The 26916-nt window shown below is 41.3% G+C and overlaps 2 protein-coding genes across 2 annotated transcripts in view; both read right to left on the minus strand.

Annotated features, from left to right (window-relative positions):
- wdr70 (WD repeat domain 70) overlaps window positions 1-2647 on the minus strand; it is a 37749-nt gene extending 35102 nt beyond the window's left edge. The window contains exons 1-7 of the mRNA XM_088434767.1: window positions 2617-2647; window positions 1806-1859; window positions 1634-1717; window positions 1473-1566; window positions 1179-1395; window positions 266-325; window positions 60-193 (exon numbers count right to left, since the gene is read on the minus strand). Coding sequence (XP_088290893.1) covers window positions 60-193; window positions 266-325; window positions 1179-1395; window positions 1473-1566; window positions 1634-1717; window positions 1806-1859; window positions 2617-2638 — 665 coding nt within the window. The 5' untranslated portion in view covers window positions 2639-2647. The remainder of the gene's footprint in view (window positions 1-59; window positions 194-265; window positions 326-1178; window positions 1396-1472; window positions 1567-1633; window positions 1718-1805; window positions 1860-2616) is intronic.
- Window positions 2648-3075: 428 nt separating this feature from the next.
- Window positions 3076-26536, minus strand: cplane1 (ciliogenesis and planar polarity effector 1). The gene is made up of 46 exons (XM_088435797.1): window positions 26417-26536; window positions 25698-25833; window positions 25514-25633; window positions 24463-24695; window positions 24289-24392; window positions 23349-23505; window positions 23171-23274; window positions 22926-23108; window positions 22338-22581; window positions 22017-22196; window positions 20983-21713; window positions 20155-20339; window positions 19935-20015; window positions 19122-19286; window positions 18899-19054; window positions 17780-18011; window positions 17573-17700; window positions 17292-17509; window positions 17031-17195; window positions 16817-16958; window positions 16258-16355; window positions 16033-16182; window positions 15830-15941; window positions 14511-14793; window positions 13165-14088; window positions 12598-12749; window positions 12446-12519; window positions 12043-12366; window positions 11685-11972; window positions 10031-10513; window positions 9188-9363; window positions 9045-9111; window positions 8931-8985; window positions 8068-8217; window positions 7822-7976; window positions 7377-7584; window positions 6633-7027; window positions 6419-6554; window positions 6001-6171; window positions 5890-5926; window positions 5557-5685; window positions 5318-5483; window positions 5190-5239; window positions 4813-4968; window positions 3975-4066; window positions 3076-3837 (listed from the first exon to the last, which is right to left on the minus strand). Exons 1-46 carry the CDS (start codon window positions 26495-26497, stop codon window positions 3602-3604), a joined length of 9012 nt encoding a protein of 3003 aa, XP_088291923.1. The 5' UTR covers window positions 26498-26536; the 3' UTR covers window positions 3076-3601.
- Window positions 26537-26916: the final 380 nt, after the last annotated feature.

The raw sequence follows: 26916 nt of genomic DNA on the forward strand, positions 1-26916 counted from the left end.
TTTTGTTTCGTGTGGAAGAGAGATTAAAAAAAAAAAAAAAATCATCCATGCAAACTCACCAATCGCACGGCTGCAAGGAGCGGAAGGCCTGCAGAGCTCGGTCCATGCCGGCAAAATCCCAGAAGCGCACGTCAAAGTCGTAGCCGCCCGTCACCAGGCGGGCGCCCGACGGGTCCAAAGCCATTGCGGACACCTGTTGGACGGGCCCGAAAGTTCAAGTGTACCCGACAAAAAAAGACAATGTGGCGAGAGGACGGGCCGGTACCGTCTTGGTGCCGTGCAGCAGGGTGATCTCGTGAGTGTCCGGAATCTTCTTGACGGGATTCTGAGACGGCAAACGGGAACACAACCTGGTTCAGTTAATTTTGATGTCTCAAATTGTTCTAAAATTTTAGTCAAGATTAATAAATGACAGATCACTGTTTGTTCTGTTGTTATGTATTTTTTTTAAATGAATATAAACATTAAATCACATGATCTTTTACTAATTATTACAACATTTTAAATATATAAAAGTAGATGTTTTTTCACTTTCTTTTGTTGAAGGTTTAAACTATTTATTTTATCTTTTTATTTGGGCTTTTTCTTTGGTTTAATTTTTTTTTTTTTTTACATGATTACAATTCGTTTTTACGGCATTAAATAGTCATCACTAACTTTATTTTACTATTATTCTAAACGCATTTTAAAAATATTTATAATGAATATTATTTTAGGAAAATTGTTTATATAAATCAACAATCAAGATTGCATGACTTTTATCCACACGATCCAACAATTTTGAAATACATAAGTAAATGTATGTATTTTAATGTGTATTTTCATTTTCATGATAGTTTCATTTTACTTTATTTTGAAATGTACCTTTATCTTTTCCTCCTAATCATTTTTTTCTTATTAACTTTTCTAATTCTCAAAATAGAAATTGTTAAAATAATAGTAATAATCAAGTGAGATGGATACAACAATTTTTTTTTTCGTTCATTTGGTTAATATTTTAAAATAAATAACAATCAAATTGTTTTTTTTTTTACATTGTTTAGCCAATATGCAATTTTTTTTATTCAAATCTATTTAACGCCACAACTGTGCACACTATACTTGCTTTCTGGTGCTGCCATCTAGCGGATGTTTTTAAAATCGACAGCACAACCCGGAGGGCATTAAAAATCACATACGTCATCGTCGTCATCATTTTGCTCGTCCTCATCTTCGTCGTCGTCGCTGTCGCTTTGAGTGGCGCCATCTTGGTAACCAGGAGGAAGAGGGGGTCCCACCAGATCATCATCATCATCATCATCATCATCGTCGTCTCCCTTATTTGATTCTTTTTGGGGTGGTGGAGGCCCAACAGATTCAGAATCAGAACCGCTGCTGCTGTTCATTTCCTCTTTTCTGGAAATATTTAAATAAGCAGTCAGGACTGAAGACCTAGTTTGGAACTTTTGTCTCTTGAAATGCAAAATTGTTACCTGGCAACAGCGGCTGCTGCATTCTCAGCATCTTTCTGCATTTGGACCGCTGTTGAGCTTTCCGCTTGCGCCTCCATTTCCTTCTGTCTGTCATCTGAACAAAATGATGTTAAACGACAAGAAATTTGGGACTATAACAGCTGCAGTACAATTCGAGTCACCTAAAACTTGGCGACTCCTCTCGATGGCGGTGCGCCGGGTCTGTTCAAAAATGGCTTCCAGGTCAAACGTGCGGGCCTTCTTTCCTGGTTGTGACAATTAGAAAATGTTTTCGGAAGAGCACGCAAAATACAGTACAGTACTTTTTTTTTTTTTTTTTTACGCCATACAAACCGAAGCCGGAGAATCCCATGACAGAAGTGATGTCGCCGTCAGTGTCCATCTTGTCTGGAAATAGTCATTTTAAAAGGATAATTTAACAAATACATTTATTTTAAACATGTGTTGTATATAAATATAGTTTGTACATACAAAGGAATAAGGTAAAATTGAAAATACAGTCAAAACATAAAAAAAACTTACTCTGTTCATAAAGGAGTTGGAAGAATTAAAAATACTAGTAAATTTCACCAAACACATTATAAATTCCTGGATTACGTACACAAAAACGCTGCACAGCTGCATTATTCACCAAATGTTTCATTCTCAATTCTCACTTTTTAAAATATTATTAGCACGTTTTTTTAAATGTTTTCTCTCTTCAATACGAATGATGCAATTTCACTCGTTAGATTAATATAATTAGACCATTACTTCCAATATTCTTTTGTTTGTATTGTGTGCAATATTCGTAAGAATTAAAATCCTGTTTGAGTGCTTTTGTTTTTGCTCTTGTACAATGCGCCAAAAACATAAAGCTAGTCCCCACCTATCAATAATTTTAATTGTTGAATCAGCACTAACATATTATACAATGGGTTTACGCATAAAATAGAAAGGAAAGCAATAGTTTGTGAGAGGAAAATAGCGGCTAAGCTAACACAAAACAAGCTACTAACTAGCAAAAGCGCAATTTCCTTCGCATTCACCACCTTATACAAGACGAGGGGAAACGGAAGGAAATAATGTCCACGGAGAGGAACACAAAACTCATAATTGTAACTTTAAGTGGAAATAAACGACAAATAAGAAGCAAAGTAAATACCTTCGGTGTTGCTAGGATCCATGTTGGAAATCAAGATTCTTCTTCGGCTTCGGCTTTCTTGGTTAGACTTGTCGTCAGCGCCCTCTAGTGCTTCATAATCGAAGTGATAGCGCCACAGTGCTAACATTACCGATTGACTAATGGTACAAGTTTTATAAACTTTTGAAATATGAAATAACTAGTAAAGAATTTTATCACCGTCTGTAACTCAATAAAAAAAAAAAACAGTCAAGATGTTGCAAAAATAAACTCGATGGAATATCATTAGAAAATATTTGTTTTCATCTAAGTTTTAATCACTAAGTTGTTAGTACACCTGTTTTGATCACTTTTTTTTTAATCAGTCTTAAATGTCAAAATGTCTTTACCATTATGAATAGAACTAAACCCTCTTATGCGTGTGTATTTTCAGTTGATTATCCCAAACATTCAACTGTGTCAAATGAATGCTGCATAATATTGAATAGGATGAACAAAAGTAACATTTATTTAGTAAATTGTGTACAAAAGTGAGTAGGAAAATTCAAGCGAACCAGGTGGCGCTTCACTACAATTTCCAAAATTGTGTACAAAGTCACAGTATTCAAAGAGGTTCCCTTCACTGCACAAAGATGATCCTTATTCCAAACTGGATTTAAATTAGTTTTCCCTCTCAAGTGTACACACAACACTTCACAAAAAAAAGTGAATTATGCACTTCTTTGTTGAAGCATTAAATTTTCCAGGACTCTGATTAGGGTGGAAAAATGACAGAACGCCTGCACAACTATGGAAAATATAATAAATACAACTATGCTCACTATACGCTGCTCTTTTGTTGTAGGAAGCTCACTGCCGCCATCTAGCGGTCGGGGGCCCGAAGTGCAGGATACTTTTTCTTTTTTTTTTTTTTTTTTTAAATTTGCCCGCAAAAGAGCAAGAAAAAAATGACCTCGTGACCATATTAACAAGGCACATAAATTCCCTTTCCGCGTCGCTTTTAGCCTCAGGTGGAGACATTGAGGTTTCCGGCGCCCGCCATCCTCTCGATGGCCGCCCAGTCGACCTCGCTGAGGCTGCCGCCGCTCTCCGAGACTTTGTCCAGCCAGTCCATACCTGCCGCGCCTTCGTCCAGCTCCTCCATAAGTTCGGACAGTAAGACACTTGTGGCCCGTTGCGGCATATGCGTACCCTGGTGGGCCCTGCCGGAGGTCATTGGACGCTCCCTTGACAGAGAGGTTCCTGACATTGAGAGGGAATTTGTGGAAACAGTGTGAAGAATTTGATGGGAAAACACATTTCTTTTATTTTAGAATAAGACTGGAATATCCCCTTAAGAAATTTGATGCCATTATTGGATTATGACGTCCGGATGTCACCTGGTCTCCCGCAGTCCTCCGAAGGCCTCCGAGACGCTTCGGCCGTCCAAGGACGGGTTTGGCTCGAGGGACGCATTAGACCTCTCTCGTTGCTGTAAAAGCCAAAGAGAAGATTTGGATTCAATCAAATCCAGGCAAGATCACGTCGAACCTAAACTTAACTCATTCACTCCCAGAGACACATTTTCACGTTTTTTTAAAGTCTGTATTCAATTCAGGTACTTGTTTATTTTTTTTTAATACCTTAAATAATCAGTTACCTAAATCAAAAAAATACTTAATTACTTATGCATTTTATTATCGAAAGTTATCGATTAAATTTGGACGTGAGCTCCTAAAGTAATTGATTAACTCTAAAAACAGTTGGACACACCAAAAACACTTGTTTACTTTTGTGCTAGTTTATCCAAAGTACTTAATTACTTCAAGTAATTGTTTACTCTGGTACTCAATTCATTGAGTACCAGTCATTTTTAGACAATCCTTTAGCCAAACCCTTGAAAAAAATGTGGAAAAAAATATAAATAAGTACCTGGGATTGAATGTATGAACTCTTAAAAAAAAAAAAAACTTAAAAAAAGGGCTTTGGGAGTAAATGAGTTTATTGAAAAAAACCTGTGAGCCGCTTTCAAGCATCCTGAAAACTGTTAGTGTTTTTTTTTTTTTTAAACCTTTTCTATGCCAATTCACAACACAAATGAAAACGTGTTGACGTCAACTGAGGTCAATGGCACTCCTCAGTCGGGCTTCCGTTGACGTGAAAGCTCGTCAATGGCGCTCAAAGTGTCAAAATATGGAAAAAAACACACGTAGAGACATATTAAAAAAAAAAAGGTACCTGCGATTACTAGCGTTGGGCGGCGCGGAGGAGGACCTTATGGTGGGAGCGTCGATGACTAAAACACGAGACGAGGGAATGGGGCTGGTGCAAAGTTGATCCGCCAGCGCGGTGGCGTCGTGGAGCCTCTGGTTGAATTGTTTCAAAAGCAAGGCCCTGGCAAGAAAAACAAAAAACGTATTGTTACATTTACATTATGAATTGCATTGGATTCATACATGAATTACTAAAAGAAATAATTAACAAGATCGGTGTACGTAAAAACACGTCTTTGGGATTGTATGAGTTAACACCGTCCGACTGGCCGAAAGTCATTCTTGCTGTAGATAAAGCTTCTGCTTTTGTGCTTTGAGCGAATGAGTTGAACGGCTTCTTACTTTTGCTTTTCTTGCGTGTTTCTCCTGCTGGTCGCTTGGCAAGTAGATTTCTACAATGAAGGAAAACGCAGATGAGCAACGGCACGGATGCGCCCTCAAATTGGTGGCAGGTGGAGAGTGATGGTCACCGATGTTCGGGTAAAAGGTCTGATCTCCTTTTCGCGCAGAACGGCCCTCTGTTTTTGATACACCGAGTGCCTCTCCCTCTGCTTGCGTCTCATCCAGATCCTCAACTCCCGCCTTTCGTCTTCCTCGTCGGGAACGGCGCGTCCCCGGAGTCCCTGCCGCTGCATCCTGCGGCCCGCGTGGTTTTTCAGCTCCGACGTAACTCACGAGGAAGTCGGCCGTAATTGAGTAAGAACCGTACCTGCCGTCCAGCGTGCTGGATATCGAAGCGTCCAGATCAGTCTGGGATATATAACCTTCTCGGACCAAACCTTCCAGGATCTCCGCGGTATCGGACAACCCCGTTTGGTCCAGACTCCCATCGGGTGTCCTGGAGATCACAAACACAGTAGTTCAGAACATTTTGAAAAATTAGCGCTAGTGTGCCATGTCTATGTAAATATGGGCGCTGCCATATGAAAGATTGACTTCCATTCTTTACTTTGAATCGCATGTAGGTAATACCTATGTTGTATGTGTGGAAACACTGCCATCAAATGGTCACAGTTGTCACTGCAAGTTAAAAACAACTTACTCGTCAAATGATTGCAATGTTACGGTTGACAGCTGTTCTGTTGGGAGAGAAAAGGAACAAAATATTATAATCTAATAAATATAAATGACAACAAAAATTGATGTCTTTTACTTGGAAGACTTTGGTGGCCGTAGCCGAGCTGAGTGGGATCCAGAGCCGAAGGTTTTCTGTCCAGGCGGTGAGAATGATTTGGAAAGCCGTCGTCTTCTTTCTCGTCTTCTTCTTCCGGCTCTTCGCTGATGTCGGCTACTGGTGCGACGTAAGGTTGAGGCTGTGGGGGTCCTTTGTGGCGATTAAAATCGAAAATTGTTATGAACTCAATTACAACCATGGAGAAAGTAAAAATGAATTTGTTCGCCCATCTATGGCATTTCCCAGATAAACAGGAGTTTCAACTCATTCAGTGCCAACTAATTATATATATAAAAAAAATACTACAAATAAAGGGCCTTTGGATTGAATATCTGAAGTCTGTAAAGACGTATAAAGACGTCTTTGGGATTGAATGAGTTAAAAAAAAAAAACTTACTATTTTCAAGGCTCTTCTTTTTGTGTTTTGGCAGCGGTTTGGGCTCTTCCGCTGGGAGGGACAGTCTTACGGTTTTTCGTATTGTGGCCTTGACACTCGGAGGTGAGACCGGGGAGACTTGCTGTGTCTTCCGTGCCTACGAAAACATCAAATGGTGCCATATTTTTTTTTTTTGCAAATCTGAATCCATGATGAAGGCGCAAAGCTCAAATACCTGCGTGGGATATTTGGACTGGGGCAGGTCTTTCTCCAGACAGTCGGCGATGTTCTGCAGCGCCGCCAGCTGTGAGTCCAGCTTGGACAGGTGGGACGAGAACCAGATGGCGGCGGCTTCGACCGGGAGGTTGCTAGGTTCGTCTATTCTCGGGCTCTTGATTGCTTTCGAAAGTTCTGAGTCTGTTGAATCGTCACTGTGATGAGGAGAGACTTTCTCTGGTTCCCTGAGGTGGGATCTATCTCTTCTTGGTGTCATCAGAATGTTGAGCTCCGAATCCGAAAGTTCCTCAGAATGAACTCTGCCCGGGTCCAAGTCTCTTCTTCTCAGTCCGATGGTCATACAAACGTCAGGTGGATTCTCGATGTCGGGCTCAGAAGGGCTCTCACGAATATCTAGAACAATAACAAAAACAATAGTGCCTCAAGATATGGGTTAAAATCGTTGTGAAAACATGAAAAGATTGAAAATACGATTGATTTATTCCCATCTTCTCCAAAATAATGCTGTTAGAAGAAAATAGCATTCTTTAGCTGTTGTTTATAAAACATGAACTCCTCTACAATATCATCAGTACGGCACTGATACAGATGAACTTATTCAATCTCCAAATACATATTTTCTACTGTATAATATATGTACACTGATCCCTCGTTTTTCGCAGTTATTGGGGACCGGAATTGAGAATAGAGACTTTAATATTCTGCAGGGGTTTTTGAGAATGACACGGCATGAAATCCAAACCTGTCAGGGCGATGGCTTGGGGAATTTTCTCATCGGGAGGTTGAGCACTCTTAATGATGGAAGTGGCAAGCGCGTGAAGCTCAACGGTCGTGAGTACGGGAGGGAGGGAAGAAGCGTCATTGGTTGCGGAGCTGGTGGGAGGCAAATCCCAATGCTGTGTCCCCTCTTCGATGTCGTGGATGCTCAGGAACTTGCGACTGTGCTGATCCTGGCAGAATTGACGAGTGGTATTTATTGTTATTATTTCTTTCTTTCTTTTTTAATTCTTTGCAAAGAAAGTGTTGACTCAGCTTGTGTTTTTGTCTCCAGTCTCTCATATTTATAACTCTGACACCCCTTTTAAACCAATTTTTTTCCTCTATTGATGAAATATTGTGATTCCACTCTTATAACCAGTTTCTGATAGAATCTGATTTGACAATCCTGCAGTGGATTTGTATCTTACCAAATTCCTCTTTTCTTGTATGTCATCGCGGTCTTGAGAGGGCCTCTCTCTGTCCAGTTTCTCTGGCGTGTGCTCTTCCAACGTGCCTATAGACGTGGTGACAGATAGCGAGGCTTGTAGAGACACTGCTTTGTCCACAAGCATGGGAGAACTCGCTGGATAAAAGAAAAAAAAAAACAGAATTAGTCCATCCACAGCACTTGACAGCAGACCTGATAAATAAGAGTTCACCGGCAAAAGACTTACCTGGCTCGGTGTTCGTGAAAGCATCGAGGCACTCTGGGGGTCTTTTGCAAGTGGAAGCGAAGGCGTGGAGCTCGGCTGAAGTGCTTCTCGCCTTGTCTAATAGCGCGCGACCCGTCGGCATAGGGTGGCCTGAGGGAATTGGGATGACGGCTGGCGACAGCAGAAAGACGCAAGCGTCACGGGTAAGCTCAATCATTAACCCATTCAATGCTGAAGAAGTATTAATACGTCTTTACAGAGTCCCGACATTATTTGCGGAGAGATGCTCAGGTTTCCTGCATTGCAGACAAATTAACTATAACTGCACTTACCACAGGTACTACTTGGACATCAAACTACTGCAGTGCGCATAATAACTTGAATCTTAAATGATTAAACCTTATACAGTAACTGGACTGTTGTCCTATCAGGTTCCCATTTCGTTTGGTTGTAGTCTAACGTACAGCAGCGGTTATATTAGCGAAATCCGGAAGTCTAATTAAAGTGAAGCCTGTAGCTGACCAAACACGATAACAATTAGAGCTTAAAATTTATTACATAAGAAATTTAGGTAATCTAGATTTACAACGCTCCATTTGTGTCTCCCCCTATGTGTGTGTGTGACTTTGAGGAAGCACGGCTCTCGGGCACCGCTACAAGACACGTGATTGTCTCCTGACGCAATCATGGGAGTTGTGGCGGGAATAGATTACGACTCATGCCCTGCCCTCCTTCCATCGACCAATGGGCGCCGGGGTCCAATCACGTGTGCGGAGGTGGGGACAACGCTACTTTGCGCTTTTTCACTTATCATCTGGAATAGTGTCTGAGTCTCTTGAAAAAAAACGTTCGTGGAGGGATATTTTACAATTTATGGTACGAACCATTTTGAATGGCGCCATCGGGTGCAGGGGTGATGTCCTCTTGGTCCACTTTAGGCTAAAACAAAAAAAATATGCCAGTAAACTGAATTGTTTTGCGTTTTCAAAATGTTCTACCTCTTTTGTGGTGACGACGGGCTCGTTTGGCACATCTGTCGTCTGGGTCCTTTCTCTCCTCTTCTGCCTGGGATCAAACGCAGTCCGTCAAAGCGAAATCGTGGAAAAACACATCATCGAAATAACACTGCAAGTGTTTGTGCCTCTTGCTGGAGCCGGAGAAAGGCGGAGCGCCTCGGTGCGTGTCGCCGGAGTCGTTGACTCTGAGCAGCTGAAGCCGAGCCTCCTCCGAGTTGCGCCTCCCTGCCACTAAACCCGCTAACTCCTCCAAGGAGATCAGGCGAGCCCTCTGGGACGAGCGAGGTACCGGGGTAGACATCTGCGGAAAATGGTGACAGATTTGCGCGACTGATGATCGGAGAAAACAAATCAGCCATGTTTACCTCTACTTTGGTTATTAAAGGGGTAGTCCATTTATCATATTTTTTGCACGATAAGGTGCACTGGATTATAAAGCGCACCTTCAATGAATGGCCTATTTTAAAGCTGTTTTTTGTATTGGGCGCACCACATTTTAAGGTGCATAGAATAGAAGCTGGGGTTGCGTTATGAATCCACTTGATCACCACTGTCAAACTCAAGGCCCGGGGGTCAGATCCGGCCCACCACATCAGAAAACAGGTAAGCAATTACTATTAACTGAAAAAGGCATCACATGGCTCATGTCGAATTGAAGTCATTTCCAGAGGATATTAAGTAGCAAAATGCATTTCTAATTATATTAATTGTATATGAAAAAGATGACTTTTTTGACAATTTTTTTGGTCATTTTCTTCCACATGATTTTGCTGTATTTTAGCGTGGCACAATCTTGGTAGTATGATGACTAAGTGATTGTGCCATGTTCAAATTTCAGATGTTGTCACCATCTGGGTGAAATCTCAACTCCCGAGTGTCTTCTTTCAATGCTTTCTCTTTGATGTAAAATGCCTTTAATGTAAAGCTCAAAGAAATGGAAACAATATCGCACAAGTTAGAATACTCACCTTTCTAGGTGCAGGGTCTAAATGTAAAAGCTGGAGTTTGGGAGTTCCTCCCAGGGGCATCGAAGGGACAAAAAAATGTTTGGCAGGAGGAGCAGTTGAAGGTACTTTGGGGAAGTTGAAGTATCCTTGTGCACCAGGCCGCAAGCGCAGCAGACGGAGGCCATACGAGGAGTCAGAGGCGGGATGCTGGTGACGAAGGTTCTTCGTCTGGGACTCGCTGGGACTGCTGTGGCTGAACCGAAGGAGTCTTTTCGGATCCGAAGACGCGACTTTTGTCCTTTTCTTGTCACTCTTCCTTCCGCTTTGCAGTTGGAGTAATTTGAGACCCGAGACTTGAGAGGACGGGTCAGTATTAATATTCCCAGCAGGGGGCGCTGTGGTATTGTTGTTGGAGGTGATCAGAAGCCCTTGGGTGGAAGGGATTAGCCTCGCGCTTTCCTGAATGTCCGTTGGCTCCGCTTGGACAGAAAGGGGACGAAATTCCTGAAAATGATAAAGTACACAGATCAAAAAATAAATAAATAAAAATCACTTGCATGTGTATTAAAAAGAAGTGATCATAAAGTGGCTCCAAAGAAGCCCAAGTGAAATGGGACAAAGTGGTAAAAGATTCACTTAGTCGTGTAATCATTACAGTAAACAAACGCGTTTGCTCACGTCATCTTTTTGCGGGCAGGTGCGCTCACACATAGACGAAGTTGCACATTGAATGACGTCACCCACGAGGAGCGGTTGTGTTGAAATGAAATGCACGTTTACGAAACGAATGCAAAGAATGGAACTAGCTCAAACGCGTATGAAAGAATGCAGTGTAGTTTTTAAATTGGACGAATTACGGTAACGGTCGATGTCCGCGATTTTTTTTTCATCCTAATCAACCTAAATAGTGCGTTGTTTACGTCGTTGTTGTGTTTAAAACATAACACACATGGATCAAAGTTGTGTAAACAAATATATGTTTGCTCTGTAGCGCTACAGAAAAAAACAATCCCATACCAAAATCTATAGGACGTTTGTTCATGGAGGACACCTACAACATTTGGTATGTTTATATATACTGCCGTGTCGGACATTTTTCGTGTGATGACGTCACGTAAGACTATTTACGTTCCTTTCAGTGAGCGCACTGTCTTGTTTTTTTTGTTTTGTTCGTTTTTGCCTTACGTGAACCATTTCTGTTCATCACAGGCTAATTTTGAAAGAATGTTCCTCGAGGTTGCGTTCCCTCGTTTATCGCGGGAGATACCAGCAAGAAACAAAATCCGCGTTGTAGAGATGGAACCTTTTTTTCTTTTGTTCCCTTTTTTGTAGTCTCTATTAACTACATGAAATCTGTATTTTTTTCTAGTCAGTTTAGGAGAAGGTCAAATTTACAAAAGTAGTGAGGTAAACCTGCAGTATGAGGGTGATTTTTTTTTTAATTAATAAAATTACTGATACAATATGAAATCAATTCTCAAGTAATCAATTACTTTAGTGAGCGAACTGATTACTTTAGGTAATTAAAAGCTAAATTGGGTAACTAAGTGCCAGAGTACTTTCTTTTTTTTTTTGGCAATTAGATAGAAATTGTCAGCTGAGCAATGAGGACAAAGAGGGGGAGAAATTCAAGCCTGAGCATCCTAGCGGGGTTATGTATCAAGTGAAAACATACCTGATGGATTCCCCCTGCAAAGGCAGGATTGCTGACATGAACAGGTTGTGTGCTGGGCATGGGAGGTTGGTAAACATATTGGGGGTTGTTTGAGTGTGAATTAGGCGCGGGTATTTGCGAGGGAGGCACTGTAGGGGTGTGGGCGGCCACGTTGCTCATATAAGGTGAAGGCATGTAATAATTTGTAGGGGTCGCGTTGGATTGAGCTAAATAGGAATTCTGCTGGGCAAGTTGGAGATTGGAAAATGAAGCTCCCAAAACATCCATCAGGCTCATGTAGTTGATGTTCTGCAAGACAAGGTAGACATCGATATCGTCATTGATGTATTTGTGGAAGAAAATCAGGGAGGGTTATCACCTGGACCAATCGGTACAAATCTTCACCCAGACGTTGTCTCATCGGTGGAAGCTGATGGGAGGATGGTTGGACGGGGGCAGAGGGATCCACGGGGGGCGCGCCGGCTGTTGAAGTGTGAGGTCGGGAACAGGGGTGGTCAAATGGAATGTTGGGGTACGGAGCTGCTCCGGAATGGGGGAGCTGTGTGTGAAGTGAGGCCTGGGGTTGGACCAACGGAGGAATTTGGGGGGCCGGACCGCTCGGTGCCTGGGTCACTGGATGGCTTTTGGCCTGGCACAGAGATGTGGAGCTGGACGTCTCGGTGAGTTCTTCGACCTTTAAACTCTGAAAAAAACAATAAGAATGTTTGTTTGTAGGTGAAAATTGAAATGTATAGTAACCAAAGCGTAAGATTCCTATTGACCGCTTGAGGCGAGCAGAGGTTTTCAGATGTGATCCCCACGGAGATAGACGACTGCTCCACGTCGCTGCTTTTGCCTGTTGACAAAAAAACATAAGACTTTCGCGTAATATTGTTTTATAGATGATATATATAGACTGTTTGGGATATTTTGCCTTCTTTTTCTGGGGTGACATCCAAATCATCAAAGCACGGTCCCTGCGATGCGGAAACTGGGACGGGAGTGCTCGAGTTGAGTTTGTTCGGCTGGTTGGGGAGAGGCGTCCTGTGAGACATTGGCTCCTCTGGTTCTTCTGTGTGAGAACAACTACAAGCACACGTAGAATACATAAAAATCTGAGAGATTATCAGTTATCCAAGCTATGGTGAGCTGCAAATTTGGTAGTTTTTGATACTCATTAGTATTTTGACCATTTTGGGTCATTTTCTTCCACAACATTCTCAGTTTTTTAACCAAGGGATGACACACGCCAGACAATGTTATAACTATGTGGTCGTGTCATGTTGAACTTTGACATGCTGTCACCATCTGGGTGAAATTTCAGCTCCCTGGGCTCTTCTTTGAATGCTTTCACTTTGTTGTGAAAAGCCCTTGATGTAAAATTCAAAGGATTTGGACAAACTACAAGAGCTAAATAACACAAAGTGGCAGTTTCTGATATGTGCGATATCTGATGCCTCACAGGACATCATTTTGGTGAAGGGAAAAAAAAAGAACTCACATAGATAGATCTTCTTGCTCCATGTTGTGATCCAGACCAGTAATAGAGTAGGACGATCTTGGGCGTCCAGGATCAACACTGCTCTCTCTTTCCAGCCCGGCGTCAGCCTCGGATTGCAGAATCTGGGGGATGGTCCATCGTGATTCTGGGCAGCCTGGCTGGAGCAGATCCACGAACCTGCGCTCCAGCAGGCCGAGCGAAGTCAGCAGCGCCGGCGCGGAGGTTTTGACTCGGATTACTATCCCGTCCTCGCAGCTTCCTTTTCCCTTCGACGACTTCTTTTTCTTTTTGCCGGTATGCCCAAGGGGCACCCTCTTGTCGGCCCAGCGCAACATCCATTCCAGAAGTCTGCCCAGCACTGGGAACCGGGCCTCTAATTTAGGATCCAAGACCTGCTGAAGTTCTACGATGGATTCCTTGGTGTTTGGGGAACCCGACGCAAAGGCGCTTTGATTACCGTCCAAAACGGAAGCTCCCTTCTGATGTCGGAGACCGAACAAACCCATTTGTCTCCCGGTTCTAACTTCCGAAAAAACGGAAGACAAGTTGCTCCTGGATTCGCAAGCGTCATTCCCCGGCCTGCGGCAGCATCCGGCCCTGAAGACCGGGAGTTCGTTGCCGGAGTGTTTCCTGGCCGGGTGCTGGCCGTCTTTTTGGCGTCGGTGCATTGTGGTTAGCACGTCGAAGGTAAGCGAGTGCAGTTCCCTGTCGCGCAGAGCGTCGCAAAAGGACTTGAGCAAGGGAGGCTCGCCCCCTTCGCTGCTGTCCTTTTCCAGCACGTAGCTAAGAAAAAGCTCAAGGAACGTTAGATACTCATCATCCTCTAGCTCAAACTCCCAGGTGCCAACAATTGGAAGGGAGGCGGCATCTGCTACTGCCCTCTTAGTCTGAGTAGCAGTCCTCTTTGTTTTCATTTTGGCCTTCCTGTAGAAAGAAACAATGATGCTATGACTGTTTTTTTTTTTAAATGGGCCTGATCATGAAAAGTCAACTTTTTGGAGCTTTTAATGCCTTGTTGTCAATTTTGACCGATTCGGGTCAGTGAGCAAGAAATATCTAACAAAATGCATTAAATAAGGAAACATTAGAAGGTTAAAATTACTAAAGGTAGTCAAAACAAGTAGAGGCTCCATGGAATTTATTTGATGGCAGAGTTTGACTGTATTCCCATTGACACCCAGGGGTTTTAATCATGCTTCAATGTCAATACCAATTAAACGTTGTTATAAATATATTTAATATGATATGTTTATGATACAAGTGTATCAGTCATTGGTTATAAGAGCCCTCAAAAACTGAATTCCCAATTGTGTTGGGACACCCTCGCTTTATTTGCAGACAACTACCTGGGTTTGGGTGGGATGTGGGAGTCAGTTGAGACACTCTCGGACGTGTTCTCCGTTCGTTCTCCATCAACACGGGGGGCTAAAGTGCTGGTACCGGCAATCGGTGAGCGCGGCCTCAAAACGGTCGCCTCGTGTTTGTCTTCTTCCTCTTCGTCTCTGTCCCATAGCTGAAGCTCCGGTGGGGCCAGGTGCCTGAGAATGCGGCCCAAGTGCTTTCTCCTAAGCTTGAGTTTTTCTTGGATCACAGCCTTCATTGGCTTACTGCCTGGCTTGTTGTCCTCCTCTAGGGAATAGAAAACAAATGTTGATCCTCCCTCTTTACACTAATTGCACATTTTGTCAGGTTTCACATGTACCTCTTTGTACAACATTAAACAGTTCTGCAGATAGCATATCCTATTGTCAAACATCGCTTTAAATTTATGTAGTAGGGTCATCATATTGAGATATGCCCTAATTGTTTGATTACATAAATTTCTTGTTCAAAATTCCAATGACTCATTCTATACCAAAGACGTAATTTTATGTTTTTCTGGAGTTCAGGGATTCAATCCCAGGTAAATTTTTTTTTACGAGTTTGGCACAAGGTGTGTTAGAAATGACGGGTACTAAATGAAATGACTAAAATACTCCATTACTTTTGGCTATTACGTATTAAAGTAATCAATCATTTTATACATCGAGGTAATTGACTACTTTAAGTATTTATGTATTCGAATACCTGAAATAATTGATAACTAGTTACTCTACCTCAAGTAATCAATTACATCTGTACATTCCATACCTAAGGTATTGAATTACTTTAGTAATTTTAGTATCTAAATTAATCCATTACTTTTAGGACCTGAAGTAAGTAACTACTTTAGTACTTTTAGTCCCTAAAGTACTTGCTTTAGCACTTTTAGTACCCAAAGTAAATAATTACTTTGTATTATTTGTACCTAAAGCAATAACGTCAGTAATTTTGGTAGCTAACTACTTTCGTACTTAATTCATCAAGTACTTTATTATCATCATTTACATGCCGATTAAGCAGTTGTATTTTTTTTGTCCCCCAAAAACGAAAATTTGCGAGTTATGCGCTGCATGAGGCGCACCTGATTATTATGCGCACTGTCAGCTTTTGAGAAAATTGGAAGTCTTTTAGGTGCGCCTTATAGTGTGGAAAATATGAAAACTAAAACCGCAAATCATTGGACTTTCTTAAAAAGGGCAAAATTGGAGATATTAACTCATTCACTGCCAGGCAATTTAGAATGAATCTGCCTTCAACAGCTCTCGATAGACAAGCACAAATAAACGACTACGATTTGATGTACCAAAGACGTTGCATTGCCTCAAGCTCTGCACCAGCGAGTTATACTTCTCCCTTAGGGAGACTCTGACAGATTCTTCCTTTTCTGGGAAGGCAAGTACCAGCGTGTCTGCCACCTAAGGAGCAGGAGCAATAAAATATTTGTTTTATTTCATATCACTTTCCCACGTTTAAGGGAGGGAATTGAGCGGGAAAACAAATGTTCACCAAATCAAGCGGCGGCAATTCGGCCAAGAGGCTGAGCAGAAGGTCCTGCAGGATTTCATCGGAATTCAGGAAGCGAGAAAAAGGCAAATAGCGATGAGCCCAGAGAAGAGCCTCAATGCAGGATGAGTGCATTTGCGAATTATCGGGATCCTTTGAAAACACAAAAACAAACTTGACATGTTCAGTCGAAAGATAATTACACATCATTTGGCATCGTTTTGTTACCTGTTGCATTCTGGCAGCCTGAAACCTCCTGCAGGCAACGGAGAGCTGATCCCTGACATGAAGCATCCAGCATAAACCACACAGCTCCCGGAAACATTCTTGTAGATAAAAGTAAACAAAAAACAAAGTAAATCTGCGGTTTTAAAAAAAAGACGTTCTGTCAAGGAAGCTTTTATATGCCCATTATACATAACTGCCCTATGTCCCCCTTGTTACGACACCAAATTAACTCATTCAGCGCCATTGATGACTTTAAACGTTAAAGATCCATATTGACTGGGCTGGAAGTGAAAGAGTAAAAATAAGTCATTATCTTTACAAGAATAGAATATATTTTGAATGGATTAAAAAAAAAAAAGAATCTTTCCAAAATGTAGTAGGTACCAAACATAATTTATTATAATCAAGATTACATTAGGTACTAAAGTGATTGATTACCTTACGCACTAATTATCTAGACTATAACCGATCACTTTAGTATCTTAAAATAATCAATCATGATGACTTTAGGTTCCGGTTCAGAACCAGTGGTTTCCGGGCTATCAAGTCGGTGTCTTACTAATAGTCTGACTGGAATCAGGGTCCAGATCTTTGTTCTGGCTCGGTCTGAAGAATCCACCATGGCTGTCTAACTTCATCAGGCCTTCTGGGAGAGCCTTTTCCTCTTGGGGGAATGTTGGATAGTCGTACCTTGTCTTGATCTTTAAAAATAAATAAATAAATAAATAATATGGCGCAAATATTTCCGAAATCGGACCTTAAAAACGCTCTACCTTGTGCAGTAGGTGGCGAGCCCGTCGCAGGTTGCTGACGTACCACTGAGCAGCCGGGTGGCAGCATCGAGCGGATCTGAGGAGGAGCAGGATTCTCTGGAGAACACCCGACACTTTGTGGCGCGTCTCCACTTCTGCCAGCTGTCCCAGTGTCCCCACGGGATCCTCACAAGATAAATGGTTGCAAAAAAGTGCACGCCCTCTTATAACTACATTGTGGTTTTTTTTTTTTTTCATTCGTCAATTAGTTCTGCGGAATACCTGAGTGTTAGGAGAAGGCTGAGGACAATACAGAGGTGGGGATGGCAAATAGAGTCCGCTGTGCACCAAAGCAGACAGGCCTGAGCACAGGTCTTTGGCTGAGTCCAGCAAGGAAGTCAATTGTGAGGTTAAAACGTCCACACCGGCAATGACAGATGCTTTTAGGATCTCCTGGGCGGCCCCCTGCAATGCACCCAACTCTTGTCCTTCCACGGGGTCTAGTCAAACAGATAGGTGGGTTATTGATGGATTAATTCGGCTGTTGTACGATATTCACAAACCTGTGACTCTTGTATCATTGAGGTCGAGGTTCTCTTCACTGTTATTGTCCAGAAGACACTGCAACTCTGCCTGGAAAATGCTTTCAGGGAGTAAAGCTTTTGGGAGGTGAAACTCTTGTCTGTTGATCCTGTTAGTAATAAATTAAAAAAAAAAGTGGTAAAGTACATCTTAGGAAAAGTAAAAAAAAAAAAATGCCACAGACTGACCGCATCACGTCCGAGTGGTCGGCGCAGAAGTGCGCGTAAGCGAGGCTGACGGAGGCCGCCGTCTTCCAGTCCCCGAGTTTGGACGCAAGCCAGGCCGTCTCGGGAAGCAGGCCCCCGAGCAGGAGAAGTTCCAGGGCGTAGTCCACGGTCCACTTCTCCGACATGTGTTGCTGGCGAACCGCTCGAGCCGCCATCTCCTGGCACAGCGGCACAAGGCGTCCCACATTTGAGGCTGGGCAAAGAAAGGACGACATTGAATTGAATTCTTTTGTCTAACACAGTGGTTCTCAAACTTTTTTTCAGTGATGTACCCCCTGTCAAATATCTTTTCAGCCAAGTACCCCAAAGATTTTTTGTGATTAAAAAAAAAAAGACTTAAAACATGCCATCAGTGTCAGATTTATTAAATTATGATCAAAATATTAAACATAAAACGTCCTGTTTTGGGGTTACAGTAGAGTTCTGTTCCCAAAAATAAATAACTTAATTATTAATAAATATTCATACACAAAAAATAATCAACAAAGTTTCAGATCTGTTCTCAAAAAGAAATCATGATAAATAAATATTTGTTCACAGAAAAATATTAATAATAAAAAGTCCTTTTGGGGATTGCAGTAGAGATCTCTTTACAAAAATGAATCATTGAGTTAATTATTAATATTATAAATATCACCCCCCCCCAAAAAAAAAAAATTATCAACAAAGTAAATCATTAACCTGACAGGTAACGAGAGGTGGCACATGACAAGTTGGGTCCAAACTTTCTAATATGGGGAGAATCTGAGTAAAGTAAAGTACTTTTGCATGTTTGTTTGTTTTATTTAAAATCTTGAGTACCCCCTGAAGTTCCTTCAAGTACCACCAGAGGTACTCGTTCATACTGTACAGTAGGCTTTAATAAGAAATTCTTATTTATGAAGCATTTTACACAAACTTCATGATCTTAAAGTGCTTAAAAAGCCTTAAAAGCGCATTAAAAACAGGAGCAAAGTACTAAACCAATGCAAAGAAAGAAGCAAGCATGAATAAGAAGTAACACTAAATAGATGAACAAAAAATGTCTGTTTTAATTTCTTGGTTTAATTTTTTTCCGCTCATTTCAACGTCAAAACGAACCTGGAGGTAGATGTAAGGGTGGCAGGACGGCCACATGGTGTGCCGGCATGATGTTGAGCGGCTGGTTGGTAAAATAAGACGCCATGAACCTCGCCAGCGTCTGAATGACGGCGATGGCGGCCTCGCTGTGAAGGTTGGTCGGCAGGAGCGAGTCGGCTGCGGCGCACAGATTGAAATTTTAAGCGCTTTGGGCGAACTTGGATGAGGTTTTCCATGTACAGACCTGTTGTGCAAGTGGCTTGGTTATTCTGCTCCTTAATGTTGTGCAGTGCCAAGTGGGCCATGTGTTCCCCCAACTCCACGGCTTCCCTTAGATGGTACTGGGACAACAGGCCGTAAAGGAGCGCCAGGCAAAGTCTCGTTTCCTGGAAGGCGCTACGACGACAGCCTGGGAGACAGAGACATATTCGTATTTGGGCTGGGCAAGAAATTAATTGGATTAGTCCGTTATTGTAAAAACCTAAGATATGAAAATGAGCTCATTTGTCAAGTTGACATTTTGCAATTTTGATTAGTTAGACAATGGGTACTAACTAAATTGCGCCATTTAAAGGGATAGTCCTTTTTTTTTTTAAAGGGTTAGTCCATTTATTTTGTCAATTTTAGTAGTAAAAAGTTTATATTTTATCTTCCATTTTTAGACACTAGTTTAGGCTAACACTTGAAAATATTAAAAAAAAAAACACACAAATAAATACCTGGTGTTTCATGTCTGGACTCTTAAAAAAACGTAAAATTACGCCTTTGGGATTGAATGAATGAATTTGACACCAAAATTATTTTTCATGTTCAATTCATACTTAAAAGTATGAGTACATATTCATCATTTTTGTCTGAATATTTTCCACAGTATTTTTTTCTTAATCACACCTTTAAATCCATTTTGTTAAGTATATTTCTTCCATTACAATTGATTAAAATCATAATCATTAAGAATGACTGAAGAAAATCAAGGTTTTGTTTTTGGACCATATCACTCAGCCATAATTTGCACGACATTGCAAGATAATATCTATTTGAACAAGAGACAACTTACTTTTTTTGCTCTCTTCCCAAATTTGTGTCCGCCACGTCTCAGCACTGTTTTGGTACAAGCCACAAAGGAATAGTTGTTCACCTGAGGAAATGTTGCATATTTTGGTAATGAGCTTCAAACATATCTTTAGGAATTGGGAGCAAAAAGTTCAAGTTTGATTTCATTGGACCAAAACAATGTCTGTAGCACAACATGTTATGATCAAATAATTGATTCCTACCAGTGTGACTCAGCAGTGCAGGCCCCTCTTCAAGTTTGTGTCCGGCCGCCTGCAGAGCTGCTTGAATCTCGGACGTGATGAGTGACAACCGCTCTTCGCTGTTTTCGTCGTGCTCCTTAAGGCCTCGCATGTCTTCCTTGTAACGCTGGCTGAGCTTGTAGACCCACTGCCAGACTCCAGACAGTCTAGGGGCCAAGCAGAATAAAAACGAAAATCTATTACCACTGCCAAAGAGTATATATTTTCATCAGCATGTTTTTGTTTTGGGAATTACTTGAATGTTCCGCGATTAAACACGTAACCAAGTAAACCAAAAACACCAGTATTTTTTTTAACAAGCAGCAAAGATATTTGAATGCTTTCAGGAGAATTTTGGGCTTCTGAATTAACTATATTTTTAGGGATTCAATCTTTTTGACAATTGTCCAAAAAACATGAAAAAGCCTATTGTTTAGGGCTTACATTGCCAAATTTTGAGAATATTTTCCAGATTCTAATTTAAAAGTGGCGTATTTAATCATGATAGCAATCGTAAATAAATAACTTGCTGCTATTGGCTTTTGACTGCGCACGCGAGCATTTTTTTAATGAGCTATATATTCTATAAAAAGGTGAAACACATTTGTTTTTGCATTTTATTTTTAATCTGCGTATAATAATCAGGGACGATTTATTTTTGTTTTGTTTTTGCAAAAAAAGATATATTCGTGGGAAATGATCGTAGTATCAACCAAATTCTATCCAATTTCATGAATAAAAACTACTCACTATAGCACCTTGGTTAAAATCTGGTTAAGGTCTTTTCTGAACATAAAAAAAAAAAAAAACCTGCTGGATGGTCGCTGAGGTAGTGGCAGACACTGAGCGAGATCACATGACGGGATGGCCCCGTACTCCTGCAGCAGCGGCACGTGGTGGACATCCGAAGTTGACGGTTGCGGGTCTTTCTCCGCAGAGGACCAGAGGGTTGTTTGCCGCAGGCTGTAAGCAGAGTCGAGGGCATCGGAGGCCAACTGGAGAACGAGCACGGCTCCCGACAGTCTGTCTACGCAGCCTGCCGGGTGGGACTCTGGGGGCGGGGCTAGAAGGAGGTGGACTACCCGCTTACTGAGCTCCTCCACCAGCGCCAAGCCGGGAGTCTGGTCTGAATGAATGTTATCCCAAGGGAGGAATGAGAAAAGCGCTTTAAGAAGGTCCATGATGCAAGAAGAACCGGTGGAGACACTTTCTTCAGCGTATGGCATCAAGTGGAACAAAGTGGCGAGCTGCACCACGTGGAAGACGGCACACTTGAGCAGGTGGCCTCGGTTTTCCACGGCGGCTCCGGGAGACATGCAGAGAGCCCACGCCGTCAACAGCCCGTTCCGGATCTTACCGAGATCCTGACGAAGACGACTTACGGTCGTCTCAAAATCTTCTTCGTGATCTTGGTTTAAGTCGGTTTCCGCGTCCAAAGCGTGGAGAGTGTCGAACATGGAGGCAAATTCCAAACGGCCGGCGTCCTCCGGCTGGGAACCGGGAGGAGGGCCTTCTATATCCGAGTCGTCCTCAAAGAAGGACTGGAAAAATGGTATTGATAGAAAAATACAAACTTTTAAGATGTATAGCATAGTGCATTTGATAAATGCATGAATTATCTTGGTTAACATTGTGATTTTTTGGGCGAATAGACGAGCTTTTCTTTTTTCAGTTGAAGCACTGAAATCATTATGATCTACCATATTCTCATTCATCAGTTCTCAAATTCTCAATCTTTTTACTGCTGTTAAATCGATGGAGTATCGCTTGAAGAAGAAAATTCAAGGACGGGTCTAATTATCGCAACGGCCATGGCACAATATGTCACATGTGCATAGACGGACCTGAACTTTTTCAAACAGCTCCTTAGTGCCACTGAAGGTGCCCTGGTCCTGCAGGAAGAAAGGCAAGGTGGAATCTTGCGCGGCTGCAGATACGATCGAATCGGCAGGGTGAGGCCCGCTCATGGAGAACCACTTAGCGTCCAGATTGAGATACGACTCCAGACACGTCCTCACGTATATCTGCAGTGAGAAAACAAAACAAAACAAGAACTAGAAGTCATTTCTGAAAAACAAAAAAAAAAAACGTTCTTGAGAATGTGTACACAAACTTCTTTTGGCATTGACAGATAGCAGCATGGTGCTAAGTTCCTACGGGAGTACCTGAGATGTATCCAGAAGCTGGCAGGTCTTCTGAAGGTCCTTGCTGGCGTTCTCCAGCAGAGCTTTGACCAGCATTGCGGGGGAAGGTCTGTTGAGGACCCTGAGCACGGTGGCCATGTAACCGTCGGATACGATGCAGTACATGAGGCGCGGGTGCCACGTGACCGAATAGCGCTGCCTCATGGCGTCCCGCGCCGACAAGCTGGAGCTGGACAGTTGGCTCTCTGATCTTCCCAGTGGAGGTCTACATGGCGGATATTTGGATTATGAACATATGTACTGCAAAACATAATATTTTTCCTTTTCAGACCAAAAATGGGAAGGTTTTTCTTATTATGAGCCATTTTTACTTTCCTCAAATTGACTTTTTGCAGTGTTGCAGTCAAGTAAATCCCACTTGCAGGCATTTAGGAACAAATGCATTGTGCCATTTTGAACCTCAATCTGTTTTGACAATCTATAGTCATTTTTAGCCTCCTTGTCTTTTTTAATGCTTTTGGTTTGATATATCAAGAGATCAAAGGCCCAAATCGGACTGAAATTGACACCAATAGGGTGTTAAAATTGACTAAGAAAAATGAGACCAACCGGTAAGTGACCAGCGGGTGAAGGGGGAGGAAGTGGGCGGGTCCGAAGTCGACATTGCAACCGGAACTGGTCAGCGCGAGGAGCCCGCCGAGACGAGCCAGAACGAGCAGGGCGCCTCTCTTCAGAACGCAGGCCAGGAAAAGGCCGTCATGTGACCAGCTTACGCTGCCTACCCAGTAGGACCTACAGAAATCGGTTTGAAAAGTTTGAAAGTGCAAAATCAAGTCTCGTTAGTGTTAGTCCACCTTGTGTATTTAGAAGGAATCTGCTCAGTTTTACATCCGCATCTTCCAAGTCCACTTGACACGGAGACAAAATTCTGCGCGTTCACAAATAGAACCTGCGTAGCCTGAATTCAAAGGAAAGATTTTGAGATTACGGAGCCATCTCGCATGAAACGAAACGGAAGGCGAAGAAGCCGACCTTGGGCTGCCGCTGGTTCAGCACGACTGCGAGCAGATGTCCGTCGGGGGAGAAATCGACCAGCAGCGCCCCTCTGGATTTGACCACTTGGCAGGGTGGGCTGAGACGGGACATGAGGTACGCCTTGGTGGCCCATTGTATACTATACTCTAAAGACCTGATCAAAGACAGACTCGGATGTCATTGTGAAGTTTATACGGCGCTGTTGAACTGGGTAAATAAATATAAGCAATATTTTTTTATACGTTTCAAAATGATGGCCAGTTTTGCTAGATTCAAGCACACGCTTCCTGGATTCATTTTCTTGAATTAGCCATAGATTGTTTTTATTATAATTATACCCAAGCAAAGCTGCACTACAATACAGTTTTGTTTTTATTAAAATTATACCCATGCAAAGCTGCACTACAATACAGTAGGTTTAAGTAAACATAATTAAAATCTGTATTTTAAATTAAGATATTTTCTGAAATGACTGTGGTCATGGATTGATTTTTTTTTTCTAGTTTAATCATACGCATGCAAAGCTGTCATTTTAAAACACGACAATCCCAAAAATCTTTCTAATGACTTTATTAATTAAAAACGGCTAGAATACAGTAGGTTTATGTAAACATAATTCTAAAAAACTGGTCTAAAGTAGGATTTTCCCCTTAATTTAAAATGAAGAATTTAAAATTATTTAATTTTTTAATATTCCCATTTGGAAACAATCCTCATGAATTAAGGGGAAGCTAACGAAAACAAATACAATCTTCACAGAATGCTGAGGAAAAATAGTAGGGGATCATCGAATATATTATTGTGATGAAAACGTTTGGAATGACTAAAAAAAACTGAATTTGAAGATGATTCCATTCACAATTATGGGAAATTTCGCCTTCAATAAAGCTTAACATGTATGATTTTGGAATGTGGAATAAACAGAAAAAAACCTCACCCAAGGCACATATGATGATCCAGCCATTGAATTTTGAGGCAGGTGATGATCAGTTTCTTCCCAGATGTAAATACAAATGCCGATAAACAGACGTCACCCATCATCTGAAATTAAAGCATAGCGGTGACAACATTAGTTGCGCCCACTAACCTCAAAAGCAAACCTCATACAAACCTGGCTCTCCACAAAGATGCTACACTGACATGCTTCTTTGTCCTTCAAAGTGGGCAGCGAGGCGTCCTGAGGCGGCGATATTTGCGTCCAGCGTCCTTTTACGGGGTCGTCGCACGCGAAAGTCAAATCCTCCACGTCTGCGCATTCCCACAGGAACGCTTGCCCCAACGTGGTAACCAATAGCGCGCGCGTACCGTCACCCGACACGTAGACCGACAGCCGTGCAGAATTCCCTGCAAAAAAAATAAAATGAAAATTTAAATCATTCATTACCATTAACGGCGAAATATGTCAAAGATCCATTTGAATTCATTCAATCCCAAATTAATCACGTGTATTTATTGTTTTCAATTATTTTTCTGGTGTTCGCCTAAAACTGGGAAAAAAGGGTTTGTCACTAAGTGATTGATTACTTTGGGTATTAGTAAATCATACTATATACATTAATAACAATTAGAGGCCATTTTATGTCAATTTTTGCGATGCATGCCAACCAGGTTCTAATTCATTGCGAAAAGCAGGGGTCAACTGTTAATATATTTTGGAAGAGCAAAAAATAACAAAATAAATTCAAGATAAATGATGTACCTTTTTTTTTTGGTCTCCTATATGTCCTATAGTTTCATTCCTTCATAAAATACATAATTTAGAACACTTGAAAACATGCTAGCAACTGTAATGTATGTGCTATGTGCTATTTTACAAGTTGCTAGCAAATGGCTCAGGAGTTATGCTGTTTAGAAAAACATCTCGCGGGCCGGATCGAGCCTCTTTGCGGGTCGTATACGGTCCGCGAGCCGTATGTTTGACATCCATTCTTTCGGCAGTAATTACTTTAACATGAAAGTAAAAATGTAATCAACTAGCTAGTAAAGTTATTGATTGCTTGCAGTCGTTTTTTGACCTTCCTTTAACTAATATGTAGCTGGGAATTAATGTCATGGACTCTTAAAAAAACGTATAAATATGTCTTTGGGATTGAATGAGTTAAGTGATCACTCATGCGCCATTGTGGTGTTGAGGTAAGATAAAAACTCATGGAGGTGCCTACCTTGTACATTAGCAATCATCTGAACAACTTCTGGAACTGCTGAAACAGTCCTCAAAAAGTCAATGTCTCTATTCCATAAAAAAAGCTCTCCTGAGGTTAGAAGTCCACAAAACCAAATTCCTAAAAAAAACAACAATGTTTTATTTACAAACACTTTCGACTCCTGGCATTTATTTTAGCTGACCATTGGAGGACGGAGACATCGTCACCACATTGTTGAGCAAAGGGTGAAGTTTGGGTGTCTTCTTTTTGGTGCGACCGGACACCATGTTGATCTCGCTGATCCGTTTGTCGTCGAACAGGAAGACACATTCCTTCTCCTGCTAGTCCAGAAGAAAATTATTATTAGGGCTGCAAAAGCTGAAAATCAATATTACATATCACAAAAAAAATGTTTATAGTTATACATGAATGGGATACAGTGTTTTCATTAACTTCCCCTTAATTCATGAGAATTGTTTACAAATGGGACTATAAAAAAAAAAACATACCTTAAATTCTTCATTTTAAATTAAGGGAAACTCCTGCTTTAGACAAGGAAAAGGCTTTGTTTTTTTATGTGAAGTGTAATTGCAATAAAATAAAGGATTGGCATCTTTTTTGTTGTTATTTGAGGCACTTTGATACACTTGGTTATATTTTGCGGACTTACACTAAACTGTAACCTAATTAAACGCTGTAAAAAAAGTAGTTAACAGATGTTGAAAGTTGATTTATATTGCTTTTTTTCCTTTTGATAATTTCAAAAACGATACAGCTTTTGGAGTACTTACATACATTTCTTTTTTACAGATAATAATCTTAATTCAGATTTTCCCATTCCTCTGGGACTTTTCAAATTAATAATAATAATTGAAAAGCATTGCTTTAGACACTGTGAGACTTTTTGTTGTTTTTCTGTACCTGTCCAAGCCAGCAAAATCGTGGCCATGGCTTCTTTCGTTTGATTCTGGAGGACAAGACCACGTCCAGCTTTAGCTCCATGCTTGCAGTGAGACACCTTCAGTGTTTACTGATCAAAAAAAAAAAAAAAACTCATTGATGTTCCTCATTTGAAACATCAAGAGGGCCACCTGAAAAGAAAAAAGGAAAATTCAGCAGCTGCATCATATCAGTGGATGTGAAATTTTGAAATGTGTCATAAAATCTAGTAAATTTAGTAAACTGATTGTGAATGTAAATTTAATGTATTTTTTTGCTAACAATGACTTGATTCTTATTTTATTGGTAATACATCTTATGTCGCTGGAATGCTTGTTTATTATTATCATTTGAATAGTTCTACAACTATAGGTAACATACCAAGATGTATGGTTAAGAACTAGTCAAAAAAATAAAAATCTTACTTTTTGTTGTTATGTTTCGCTAACTAGCTTGTACTTACCGAGGTCCGGATGAAACGC

The sequence above is a fragment of the Hippichthys cyanospilos genome, chromosome 15 (assembly GCF_059441005.1).
Source record: "Hippichthys cyanospilos isolate Australia breed blue-spotted pipefish chromosome 15, RoL_Hcya_1.0, whole genome shotgun sequence".
Taxonomy (NCBI): Eukaryota; Metazoa; Chordata; class Actinopteri; order Syngnathiformes; family Syngnathidae; genus Hippichthys; species Hippichthys cyanospilos.

Coding starts and splice junctions, on each gene's coding strand:
- cplane1 (XM_088435797.1), bottom strand. CDS start 26,497: ATGGAGCTAAAGCTGGACGTGGTCTTGTCCTCCAGAATCAAACGAAAG. Junction 23,109..23,170: donor ATTCCTTCTAAATACACAAG/GTGGACTAACAC, acceptor CGATTTCTGTAG/GTCCTACTGGGTAGGCAGCG. Junction 17,510..17,572: donor CAATGATACAAGAGTCACAG/GTTTGTGAATAT, acceptor CTGTTTGACTAG/ACCCCGTGGAAGGACAAGAG.